At 31.5% G+C, this 13,270-nt stretch overlaps 1 protein-coding gene across 1 annotated transcript in view; it reads right to left on the bottom strand.

Annotated features, from left to right (window-relative positions):
- Nucleotides 1–504: 504 nt before the first annotated feature.
- LOC134706064 (uncharacterized) overlaps nt 505–13,270 on the bottom strand; it is a 29,379-nt gene continuing 16,613 nt past the window's right edge. Inside the window, exons 8-18 of the mRNA XM_063564774.1 lie at nt 12,943–13,007; nt 11,685–11,765; nt 10,976–11,078; nt 9,004–9,042; nt 8,155–8,295; nt 6,845–6,991; nt 5,042–5,097; nt 4,307–4,366; nt 3,436–3,517; nt 1,478–1,567; nt 505–521 (exon numbers count right to left, since the gene is read on the bottom strand). Of these exons, the coding sequence (XP_063420844.1) occupies nt 505–521; nt 1,478–1,567; nt 3,436–3,517; nt 4,307–4,366; nt 5,042–5,097; nt 6,845–6,991; nt 8,155–8,295; nt 9,004–9,042; nt 10,976–11,078; nt 11,685–11,765; nt 12,943–13,007 (881 nt within the window). The remainder of the gene's footprint in view (nt 522–1,477; nt 1,568–3,435; nt 3,518–4,306; nt 4,367–5,041; nt 5,098–6,844; nt 6,992–8,154; nt 8,296–9,003; nt 9,043–10,975; nt 11,079–11,684; nt 11,766–12,942; nt 13,008–13,270) is intronic.

Raw genomic sequence — 13,270 nt, 5'->3', positions numbered from 1 at the left:
CTAAACTAAAATAAGACAAATAACAGAGGAGTTGACAAAGAAAGGCTATCTTGTTGTACAGTTCATTAGTCAAACTTATTTTTCATTGTTACTCTTATAAAATATTTATTTGGCTAATATAAATAATGTTCTTTATTTATTGTTCATGTGATATTAGTTAAATATGTTGTTCGTTCAAAAACGTCAAGTTGATAGTTTATTTAGGAACATCGATATTAAATTATATTACTGACTGGCAGATTATGTTTGGTTCCCCAATCATTTCTAAGCTTTACTGAAAGACTATATTAAATATCTAATTATACTTACGTTAGTGGAAGAACATATTCGACCGAAACATTCATATCCTATTATAAAAAGGTCGTACATTCAGTTACTTAAAGACAAATTAAAGTTAAGATGATTCAACCTATTTCAGTTACATATAGAATCAATTTACAAAAAGCTGAATTATCAACTTGATAATACGATTGTATCTTTAAAACGTTTGAGTTCAACATTACTCTAGGTCAGTTCTATTACTGGAAATAATATTTTATATATTATAATATTAGAGGTATTTACACGATTTCAGATAAGTAGTTTTGTAAAAAAAAAAAAAAGCATTAACGCTACCTATTTTTCTGTACAAGGATTTCGCCAATGCATTTTTTTCCTCAGTTATGCCTGAGGTCAAAATTATAGAAAATCCAAAATTTATTTAAAAAATCATATAGCCTCGAGTCGAATATGGGAGTCTCGGGATAATACCAGGGCCAATATGGAAAAAAGGAATGCTATAATCTATACATTCATACCAGTGTGAATGTAGGGAATGTTTTTGGTGTTTAAATTTTTTACTTGATACGATATCGATGATCTAGTACTTTTGTTTCTGTCATAATTTCCTTGAAAAAGGAGTGTGTTTTTCAAAGAAGAAATTTAAATCAATGATTGTATAGTGGCAAACATTTAAGTGAACACTTTTAATGTTTTCCGATGTCATAAGTATTTGGTTGATCATTGTGAAATTTCTGTGTCACGGATGAAATTAGAATTGTCCAACACACACAGTTCTGTCTTCATTTCCCAACGTGTGATTGATATAGGCTAATCGTGGAAGGTTACTTCATCATGAGCAATAAGACAAGAACCACAAGAAAAAATCAAAATCTGCTTACCTGACATGAGAACAAGATATCACCCCAGTTCTTTGTGGTGTTTGATGGATTCAAGTTTTATAAACATAAGTGTTTTGTAGGGTATTCTTTGTCTCTTCGTCGTATTTTTGTATTTTTTGTTGTCTCTCTCTTAGACTTATATTTTTATGTAAAATTTACTTTGATAATTTGTAATCGATCATCGGCTTTGAAATAATTCCAAATCTATCCAATTTTTTTTTTTTATGAAATTTGTTTACCATTATGTTATATCATTATTGTTGTGATGCAAATAAACATGTGCTGCGCTGTATAAAATATATTTGTAATATACAAACCATCTACAGTTGTTGAAATGCTCTCCATGGTTGTATCTGGAGGAAGCGTTGTTGTTGATATTGGACCCATGTGATGAGAATACTCTGTCACTTCATACAAGAAATTTTAAAATATCAATGGAATAATTTGTAACATAATATGACGTGAAATCGCTTTATCAGAAATGTTTAAAGATACAAAAAGACGCATACATGGCAACTGTTTGGTTGTTTTATGTTATCGATATTAAATTTTATGATCTCAAACATTTGATTGGTTTATTAAGCCTCGTCTATATAACATATACAATATCATCATATATATGCGGTGTATCAAAAACATGTTTATTCTATGTATTATATTTTTGTATTTACGCTCTTAATAGTTTGTAATGTGTTTAATTCTTTATCTGATGGCACCTACATTGGTTCTTTGTTTTGTGTTGTTGTTGTTTTATTTAGTTTTTGATATTGTTTTTGCTTATTTTAATTTGACAACAATCGACTGTGTGATGAAAAAAAATCTATAATTCGAAGTGTTTTTTAACAAATATCTGGAAGCTCCATACTACACTTTAAATCAAAACGTGTAATCAAATTCCTAAATCATGCACTTTAATTGAACTTTTACAGCCCTTAGAAACAGACGTAAACAATTTAAATATACAATTATTCTCATATATGATATGATTGTATGATACTAAACCCCTAACGGGAAGGATTGTGCCTGATGTTCATATGATGAAATCATAATCTTTCAGTCAGTTTAATTGAAGTCTGGAGCTGGCATGTCAGTTAACTGCTAGTGGTCTGTTGTTATTTATGTATTATTGTCATTTTGATCATTTTCTTTGGTTACATCTTCTGACATCAGACTCGGACTTTTCTTGAACCGAATTTTAATGTGCGTATTGTTATGCGCGGTTTTTGGCGTATTGAATTTTAAACCTGATGCTTTTTGTTATCTATTAATCATGTTTTTCGTTGTCTAATATGTTCTCCTATTTATTTGTATTGTAGTCCTGTAATATTATGTTGTCATTTCAATATTATAGTTAACTTTGCCATTAAAGTGCGAGGTTTGGCATGCCATAAAACCAGGTTTAACCCACCACTTTTATTTCCCTTTAAAAGTGTCCTGTACCAAGTCAGGAAGATGGTCATTGTTATATTATTGTTCGTTTCTCTGTGTATTGCATTTTAACGTTTAGTCGTTTGTGTTTTCTCTTACTTTTGAGATATTGAGATAAGACGTGGCACGGTACTTGTCTATCCCAAATTCATGTATTTGGTTTTCATGTTATATTTGTTATTCTCGTGATGTTTTGTCTGATGATTGGTCAGTTTCTGTGTATGTTGCGTTTCGGTGTTGTTTCGTTGTTCTCCTCTTATATTTAATGCGTTTCGCTCGGTTTTGGTTTGTTACCCCGATTTTGTTTTTTGTCCATGGATTTATGAGTTTTGAACAGCGGTATACTACTATTGCCTTTATTTACTTTTCTACATTGGCTAGAGGTATAGGGGGAGGGTTGAGATTTCACAAACATGTTCAACCCCGCCGCATTTTTTGCGCTTGTCCCAATTCAGGAGCCTCTGGCCTTTGTTAGTCTTGTATTATTTTATTTTTATTTTCTTGTGTACAGTTTAGAAATTAGTATGGCGTTCATTATCACTGAACTAGTATATATTTGTGTAGGGGCCAGCTGAAGGTCGACTCCGGGTGCGGGAATTTCTTGCTACACTGAAGACCTGCTGGTGACCTTCTGCTGCTGTGTTTTTTTCTATGTTTCGGGTTGTTGTCTCTTTGACACATTCCCAATTTCTATTCTCAATTTTAAATTTGCCATTTTTGCCTTCTAAAACAAGAAATCCATTTATTTTGTTGAATTTCTGGGTTTAAGTCTCTTTACAGACTAAACGTAAAGGTAAAACTGATTAACATAATGTAAAAAGATAGATTTGATAACTATTGTACTTACAAATATTTAAAGCACATTCTGTTGTTTCACATGTACATCCATTGCCTTGTAGTTCTGTGTAATTACTACATACAGATCCAACCTATGTTAAACAAACCAGAGCGTTTCGCATTAACTTTGAAAGTTACTATACTGTGTGTGCATCGTTTAAACATGTCAGTTGTTGATTATAAAAATCAGTGTGGGTAAAAAGTTTTCCATTGAACCAACCCTGCATCAGAGACCAAATGACATGAAAGGTACGAAATTGTATTTGTTTATGTCTTTTTTTTCTTTTTTTTATAAAATGAGTTTCTTTTGTGACTATTTCTTTATTCTATCTAAAAGCTCGTTTCGTTTACTTTCTTTATTTTATTTTTGAAGAGTGATCGTGCAAGTTCTTAGTAATAAGAGATTATCTTTGGTCATCTGAAAGAGATTTTTTCTTACTTGAGCCGGTTCGTCGAAAGTGAGAAAAGCAATCTAGTTAAGATGACCGATGCTAACCTGTGTATCTCTATTTTTTCTTTGATGACGGAGTTATTTTCAGTGCCTACGGCACGTGCACGCTTAGTTTCTAACATAACTAACGAAATAATTAAATGACTAGTTCATTGAAAATTGCAAACTATTATCGAATCACTATCTATTAGACTAAATTTTCAATAAGTATAAAATCGATGTAATTACAATACCGAATGATGGATTATAACGTTCCTTGATTAAGTTATATGGAGTTGTCTCTAGACAAGAATCGTGTGAAACTTTGAAATCAAACTAAAGGGAAACAAAGACCAACGTTTTACTTTATTTCTGATAAGTTCGATTGACAGGAAATAGTAAACTTATAAAGTTAAAGTTCTTAACATTTTTTTACATTACTGTTACTTACTTGGAACGGCATGCACCTGCCTTCGATTACATTATTAGTTTGGTACAGATGACAATAACGCTGTGAAGAAGAAAAATATCATAAACAAAAGGTCTTGTACTGTAGTATAAGTTACAATATGGTTATATTTATAAATTAACTGTTAACAAAATTTTGAATTTTTTGAAGTACTAAGGGTTTTCTACCTCAGGCATAGATTACCTTAGCTTTATTGGGGAAAACTTTTAGGAATTTTAGTCCTCAATGCTCTTCAACTTAGTACTTTATTTGACCTTTTTATCTTTTTTGGAATCGAGTGTCACTAATGAGTCTTTTAGAGACGAAACGCGCGTTTATATTTTATATCCGATATTCTTCAAAGATGCACTTGATGCGCAAACAAACAAAAACAACATTAGGTTATCAACTATAATACTGTTAACAGATATAAAAGAAAATTGAAAGTCTGTTATTGTGTGTTAATTATTTGTATTTTCGTGGTCAATATTTCTTTTAGAAATAAATGATTTGTTCTGATTATAATCAAAGCTTAAACCAATGAAAAACAAAACAGATGCAGACAGGAAATAAAGATTTCCTACTACATTTACATCAACTGATTTTCAGAAAAAATTTGATTGAAGCAATTCATAAAATTAAATATTATTCCAATGAAAAATTGAATGGTAGGTGCCTTAAAATGATATCAATTCTTTAATATCTGTATTTCTGCTAGAAAACAATAAAACTACTGACCAGATACAAATGAGCACAATTTGTTTGTACACATGCTGGATAAACAACCGTTGTTGCTAAAATGAAACAAAAATAATAATCATAATTAGTTGATAGATTAAAATCGGGAATTTGAGTAGCAATGCAAAAAAACTTTATTTTGGAGGATTTCAAATGCGTCTTGCACTGAGGTTACTTATGTTTTGATACTGCACCAAGTTCTGTTTTTCTTATACAGATTATGACTACTTTAAAACAAATCGTACTCATTAATATTTTAGTCATCTTATTACTAGATTTTTGGGCTTTCAGCTTGATTTCTTTGAATGGTAGTACGGTTATTGACATTCAAGGTCTTATCCGAATTTAAGTTTTATTTTTAATGTATTGTAACACAATGGTCCTCGATTAGGGATGGGAGCGCTCAGAAACCTGTTTTACCATGCCATATTTGTTTAGCAGCTTTCTAAAGTCTAATAGAATGTGGCTCAGTTGTAGTAAAAAGTTGAAGTCTGTCTGGACTGTTGTTCGTTTAATTGTTTTGCTATATTGCAAGAATTGCAATAAAGCTGTTCATCTTTTGAACTGTTTTCATTTTGTTATTCCAAGTCCTTATAAAGCCACTTTACTAATTTACTGTACATAATCATCAGAAAAAGTCAGTTAAACCACTTGTTATGGTAATTTAAATTGAAAGGAGGAATAAAATCGCACTGATTCAGTCAACATTTTCTCTGAAACTGAAATTATCAAGATGCTTTATTTCATGATTGAACACATATTTTTTACGTTTAGTTTGGAGGACATGTTTTCATCAAAGGAACGGCATTTCGATGGATACTAATTGTGCCAATCTTTTTACCGACTTGTATGAATATGATATCGATATTTCATGGCTTGTATTTCGTATTATGTTTTTGGAAGAGGGTTGTTGCTCAAAAGGAAGCTATGAAACCAAAAGTTCCAATCGATAAAGTTGAAATAATCCCTTTGATAGTTTTTGGACGCCATCCCGAGTTGATTTACTGCTGTAGTATATCCTTTTACAGATGTAGTGGATATTTTCCAAATGTCGAAATTGCAAATTTGTTGCCCTTTCCCCAAATGTAACCTATTGATTCAGACATATAGCCGGGTTTGTATTAACACGGGCGATGGGTGCAACAATCGGACCAGGATCTACTTACCCTTTGCGGTACATGAATATCAGTCTGTTGTTTTCCAGTTTTTAGTGGAGTTCGTGTTGTTTCTTATTTATTATTTATAACTGTTGATGTAAATGTCCTTTGGTTGTTTTTAGTCTTTGTTTACTCCTTGGTTTTACTTGTTATTGTCTTTCTATATTGTTTTGTGTATAATTATTTTTTAATTTATTTTTGTTTTTAAGCCAGAGCGGTGTCAATTAATTGAATTATAAGTGTTTGAGTCCCTTTGGTATCGTTCGCCTGACTCTCAGAATGTATTACTAATCTATCAAAAAGCGTTTTTATATGTTTATCAGGCATTAGTAAGTAATACATCAGTTTTTATCTTAATTTAGTATGTTTTGCAAGTCAGCAAAATTATACGTTCATTAACTTTTATTCACACTGCTACATATTTACTTTTTTTGTTGCTTTATTTGTCGTTGTCTTTATACAAATAACGGTGTGTGCTTGTGCTTTTGGTATACTGTCCCTTTTGAGTACATTGGGTAGTTTACTTTTTTTTTGTTAACATAAACTACTGCCTTTTAAAAAAGGAAATATGTGTAGCATTCTGTTTTTTTTAATTTTATTTCTGTATTAATTGAACTTTGTTAGTTGCTTTGCTAATACTACTTACTAGGTAACGTAGTGGTTTGTTTAGTTGTGCCAGTAGTCGTCTTGATTGTCGTGACAGGTGCAGCTGTTTTTATTGTGCTTGGTGCTTTTGTTGTTGGTGCTTTTGTTGTTGGTGCTTGTGTTGTTGTTGATGATTTTGTTGTTGTTGCTATAGAAAAAAGTACATATTATGTTATTGATTGACTGGAAGAATGAACTTTTAGCATAACAATTAGCAACAAAATGGCTTTAACAAAATCACATGGTATATTTGTAGTCTAGTCCGGTCATGTAATGTTGTCATTGAAGTGTTATATTTAATATTGCCATAAAAGCGCGAGGTTTGGCTAGCCGCACAATCAGGTTAACCTTTACCAGTTTTTCTTAAAATGTCCCGTACCAAGTCAGAAAATGGCAGTTTTTATCTAATAGATATAGGAAGATGTGGTTCGAGTACCAATGAGACAACTCTCCATCCAAATAACATATAGTTTGGTTTTGAGTTGCACTTCAGTATTTCTGGTTATTTTTCGTTTTTTCTCCCCTTCCATTTGATGTGTTTTCCACAGTTTTAGTTCGTAAACTGGATTTGTGTTCTCTCAATCGATTTATGACTTTCGAACAGCGGAATACTACTCTTGCCTTCCTATACATATATGACAAATATGACAGAAATGCAAAATATTGTTCCAATATTCATTTTCATTGACTATTGTGTTTGGTGGTTCATATAGCTTTATATACACTAGCCAGTCTCCTTATGTTTCATTGTAATTATTATTACGTTGAACAATTGTTATCTCCCCGTTCTGTTTTGTATGATTAATTTTTCAGCAGAATAATTTAGAAGTCGTACATTATACGTGAACAGTTTTCCCTAATTTCTATCGAATATTGTGAAGTGAGGTATCAAAATATAAACGACACAAATACAAATGCATGCATGAATGAGTGTCTTGCTGAAACCTCGCACAAATGTCAATAGCCAGCGGAGGAAGTATAAATTAGTTTATATATAAACATTAAGAAATCATCTAAACGGTATTGATTATACTCCAATGAGTGATCGTTATTGTTTTAACGCCATCATTTCGCAGCGGTCATTTTTTATTGTTTAAGGAAGCCAAGACCTTCGATAAGAAAACTGACAATCCTAGTCAATTAAGATTGAAGTCGAGTGCACCTGCATGAGCAAGATTCGAACTCACAACCTTCTTGTAGACTGGCTAGTGATAACAGTAGTATAAATACTAAAACCACTTACCACCTCTTATCTCTTGACAATAAGATACTAGTAAGTGCTTTTGGTGAAAATTTAAAAATAAAACTTACCTGTGCACAGTAAGCAATATGTTTTACAATCACCAGCTGCAATACTATGAACAACTGCATTAGTACTTTCACACATGTGTAACTGTGACTGATATTCTGCACACCGATGCATTGTTTTTGCTGGTATATCACTGCAAGAACCTGCAAAAATGCAGTAAAAAATGGTTGACATTTCAAAACAGATATATTTACGATATGCAATGATGATTTTTATTTTGAAGTTGCTCACAGATTTAATGAATTTATTTAAATGAAGTCATGTATATTGATTAGAACCATATGTGTTTTATAACTTATACAATAATTTTTATCAAAAGAAGATGAATGTATCAAAAAATCCATCCACCAATTTAATGACAGACAAAGAATAAATTAAAATGTTACTTTATTTCATTTCCTTAATTCCTTTGTAATACTAAACACATGTCTTTATTCAAATTAAAATAAATTCTTATCTTCAATGCTATATATATATATATATATACAACTCGTCTAAACATCAACCCAACAATGTTAGATCAGTAAATTTGCTTTCGCAAATTTTTGGTTCTTCCCTCGCCGGGATTCGAACCCATGCTACTGTGATATCGTGACACCAAATCGCCTGCACTGCAGCCGTCCCGCTAGACCACACGATCACCTGGGCTCTCAAAACGAGAGCTTTCGGTGGGCATGTGTTTTCTTTCCACGTCAGTTTTAATCTAGCGGCGTACTACAGTACATGATATATAAGGCATGAAGATGCTATTGTTACAGATCAGCTAAATTATCTGTAGTAAAGGATCCTACAAATTAATGTAAGATACAGTCACAGAAAATAATTATATTCATATATATATATATATATACCTGGGCTCCGAGGTGATACGGTAGTTGTTGGTATCAAATCTACAAAAAGTGAGTAGTATCAACATTTAATTGATGCATTGTGTAAATTTCAATGACAATTCTTTTGCTGGTAAATACGTTACACTCAAACTCCGTTCAGTTATAATACTGCAGATTAATGTCTAGTGTAAAATATAAAATTAGCTTCGGAACGACAACATATTGACCACAAGAAGACACGTTGCCCTACGCATACAAATCCTTTGAAATCAAAGCCAACTAAGTCTTCAAAACGTTGCTTGCTAACTTTTGATTTTGTTTGAGCATTTCGAGCTTCCGAACTCAAGACGAACACGCTGCAATTAAATCACAGAGGTGGATAACACAAAGAGGTACTCCCTAAAGACAATGGATAAATCATATCTCACAAGCTTAGAAAGAGCGTCAATTTGTTAGGTTGCTGATCATTTGTGTTAGACAGCAGCATTAATGTGATAGGAATAAAAAAAAAATATTCTTTGAATAAACCCTAAAGACGAAATTCTTCCTCAAATTATACGGCATGCGTAGTTACTTCTTTCTAAATGTTTATTTGTTATTTCGTTTGTTTATTTTTTTATTTGTTTATTTGTTTTTTTGTTTTCTGTTATTGTTGCATTGGATCAACCTTCAAAACTTCTATAGTTCAAAAGTTCTATAGAACCGCTTTTTAGGACCATCCAGATAAAAACTGAATGAACGTAGTGCATAATTCACATAAAATAGATCAACGTATGCTTATGCACATATTTTAATTTTATGAATAAGTTGAATATTTGGGTAGTTGAGGTATACAATTGAAGAGTGTAATCCCTTTGGATCCCTTGTTGAAAATGGTATGTTAATTTATATATGTTACAGTAAATATGTCAAATAAGGAATAACATGTAATTATTGAACGATTCCGTAAATACCTGTAATAACTAAACAATTACTGGCAATAATTGGAAATTTCAGAAATTACTTGTAATAACAAGTTCGTTAGAAATCACACGTTATTCATTGATTTAAGTAAAAACATGTAACATATATAAAAAAAAAATATAAATCATGATACTAAATGAGGGGAGGGGGTGTAATTTGCCTGTTGACCAATTCAAAAGATCCAATACCACAGGTAACGACTCTTTTATCAATATAGCTCCCTTAAAAAACAGCTTATCATTTGATGTTTTTTTCGTTTGTTTCTCGTTCATTTTTATTAGTTTAACATGATGGAAACGAAAGGAGAGAGTTGAAACAAATATGTGATGTTGTATTTTAATCGATTAGGATATTGAGTATTCGAAATAATATGTTTCTGAATGATCCATATGTTTTGGACTAGTATTGTATATTACACACACTAAAGATGGAACTAAATGGCGAGGTTCATAGCTTGTCATTGTATTTATACGTTATAAAGAACAAAGAGAGAAATTAAATGGGGTTTTGTATTGTCAAAATCCGGACGATAGTGCGCTTTACAGCTTTATCAATTTTTTTACCAGCACAAATCAGCATAACGTATAGGGATAACACGTTACTATAAATGCTGGTGCATTTTTGCGCCTGTCTTACGTCAAGAATCTCTAGCTCTGTTAGTATTGTAAGTTTTTGTTTTTTTATTCTAGTTCATTTTTTATATTATGGCGTTTAGTGTTATGTCCATATTCAGTAAACTAGTACACATTTTATTAAGGAGCCATCTGAGGACCACCTCTGGGTGCAGGATTTTCTCGCTGCGTTGAAGACCCATTGGTGGCCTTCAGTTGTTGTCTGCTCTTAAATCAGGTTGCTGTCTCTTTATAATGTATTGCCCATTTCCATTCTCACTTTTATTAACATGAAAAAATGTACTCAGAAATACATTGGGATATGAATAAAGGTTTAAGATTTAAACGGGTGCTAGCAACTGGTCATAAATTCGAGTCTTGTTATATTGTACAATGTAACACAAAGAGGTACTCCATACCTGCTGAGAAAGATTTAATACAGGGTTGATTGACACAGGAACATGACTGGCCATGGTGTGGAGGTGATACACATCTTTGAGTGTTGCTGTGTAGATGAGTTTTCTTAAAAATATCGTTCATTAATTATTATTTTACGAGATGGATAGTTTTCATTCTTGATGAGTTTATTTTCCTGAAAGACTTGTACATCCTTACGTGACCCACAAATCATTTCCCTAACAGGACTTGAACATTCTAACATGAAACACAAATCATATTCACAGTAGTTAATACATTTTGTTCAGAAAATTCATTACATCAAATTATAAATAATCTGTTTAATATTTAGATTGCTGTGGTAGCAAAACCTTGTTATAAATGAGAATTTCGAGATATAGTTTTTTTCAAGTGATAATCATTAGAAACCATGGTTATAGATACGTTCTCGTTATATAATTCCATAGAAATCAGATGATTAAAAAAAATACTTTGAACTGATAGGTAGATTACTCTTTAAGTTATTCTGGTGTTTTCCTTTCATTTTATATCATTGACTTTTGTTTCAGAAGAAGCGCACACACGCATACAGTGTGGGTTATATTCTAATGTTGTGTCGTTGTTCTGTTCTTATATTTAATGCGTTTTCCTCAGTTGAAGTTTGTTACCCCGATTTATTTTTTTTCATATCGATTTACGAGTTTTGAACAGCAGTATACTACCTTTACTTACTTCGCTATGGCAGTTCAGGTTAATACTAGAAACATGCCCGTGGTAATTATGTGTGTGACCATCATTCGTCAATACACAAACCTAAAATCAAATCAAATTTAAAATTATCGTCTCATTATTTATTCTTCAGCATTTGCCCTAAATCATTTTTTTATTTTTAGTATTTAAAATGAAATAAGTAAAGATTATGCTAAAAGTAACTGTTGATTAGTGATTTACTTTTCCATATAAATCCATCAATGGTCTTTTCTTCACTCTATTTTAAGCAATCAGTTAAATTATACACTGAGAGTCTGTTCGTTTGATGTGTTTGAACTTTTGATTTTGCCATTTGATTTGGGACTTTCCTTTTTGAATTTTCCCCGGAGTTCATTATTTTGGTGTTTTTATTTTTTACATTCAAACAGTTGGTTACCGTTAAATTAGTAAATGACACAAAATAAATTTATACAAATAGAAATGACATAAAATATATACAAATGTGTTACATAGCCGCTACAACATCTTTCATATATGAATGGACATGTTTGTTAAAGTCTGAAGTTCTGTAATATTATTTTCGTGTTAACCATATACTGCATATTCAAATATGGGAAAGGAGTAGGGGCATTAAGGCCTGGTTTTGTGCCAAGAAAATAAGATTTTTGATAATTTTTACATTTTGTCTCATTATGTTTAGAAATGCATAGGGTCAAGAAATATAAATGAAAAACATCAAGATTTGTGTGTGATGACGTCACACTTACGTAATAATATGTACTGTTTTCACAAAAACGATGAAAAATACAAAATTCCTGCAGTTTTCTATCTTTCTTTCTGTTGTGGAAACATCGTGCGCAACCAAGAAACAACAAAACAATTTAACAGAAGCTTTATTTTAACTAGTGAAAAATATTTCCAAATATTAAGTTGTTTCTTGGGTGCGTAGATACTTTTTTAATCTAAAATATACTAAAGAAATTGATGAAAAACAAGGAAAATCACAACCTTTCGCAACATATGCAAATTAAGTCATGATTTATTGACATGGTAACTTGTGCAATGTTCAAAATTTTTTTATTTTTCTGAATACCTTGTACCTTAAACACTTCTCAGTAATTTAAAAATATGTATGATAACTTTTAAATTTGCTGTATTCTTTGGGCCAAATAAGGGCGTTATTACCCCTACTCCTTTAGAAATCTCAAATGCAAGGCTATGTTACACTAAGAATGCTTCAACATTAAACTGTTAAATATACACAGTTACGTATACTCACATCACCACTATGAACATGACAAGAATGATTTCCACATGTGACATGACTGTCTCTGTGTTCCGTTACTAAAAGAAGTTTATTATTTTGGAAAAGATAAAGGAAATAAATAGAATAATATTATATGGTCATTAGTATACATTAAGTTCTTTTTCAGTTCTCAATATAAAAAAATGATGTTGTATAATTGCCAAATTGATAACTCTCCACAATAGGTAAAATGACACAGACAAACTTTTGATCACCGAACGGCCTTCAACAACGAGCAAAGCTGATACCGCATAGTCATTCATACGAGGCCAAATGACAAATGTAAAACAATTTAAACGAG

This window comes from Mytilus trossulus, chromosome 2 (assembly GCF_036588685.1).
Source record: "Mytilus trossulus isolate FHL-02 chromosome 2, PNRI_Mtr1.1.1.hap1, whole genome shotgun sequence".
Lineage (NCBI taxonomy): Eukaryota > Metazoa > Mollusca > Bivalvia > Mytilida > Mytilidae > Mytilus > Mytilus trossulus.
The sequence above is the reverse complement of the archived record's forward strand: the minus strand, read 5'-3'. Positions and strand labels throughout refer to the sequence as shown.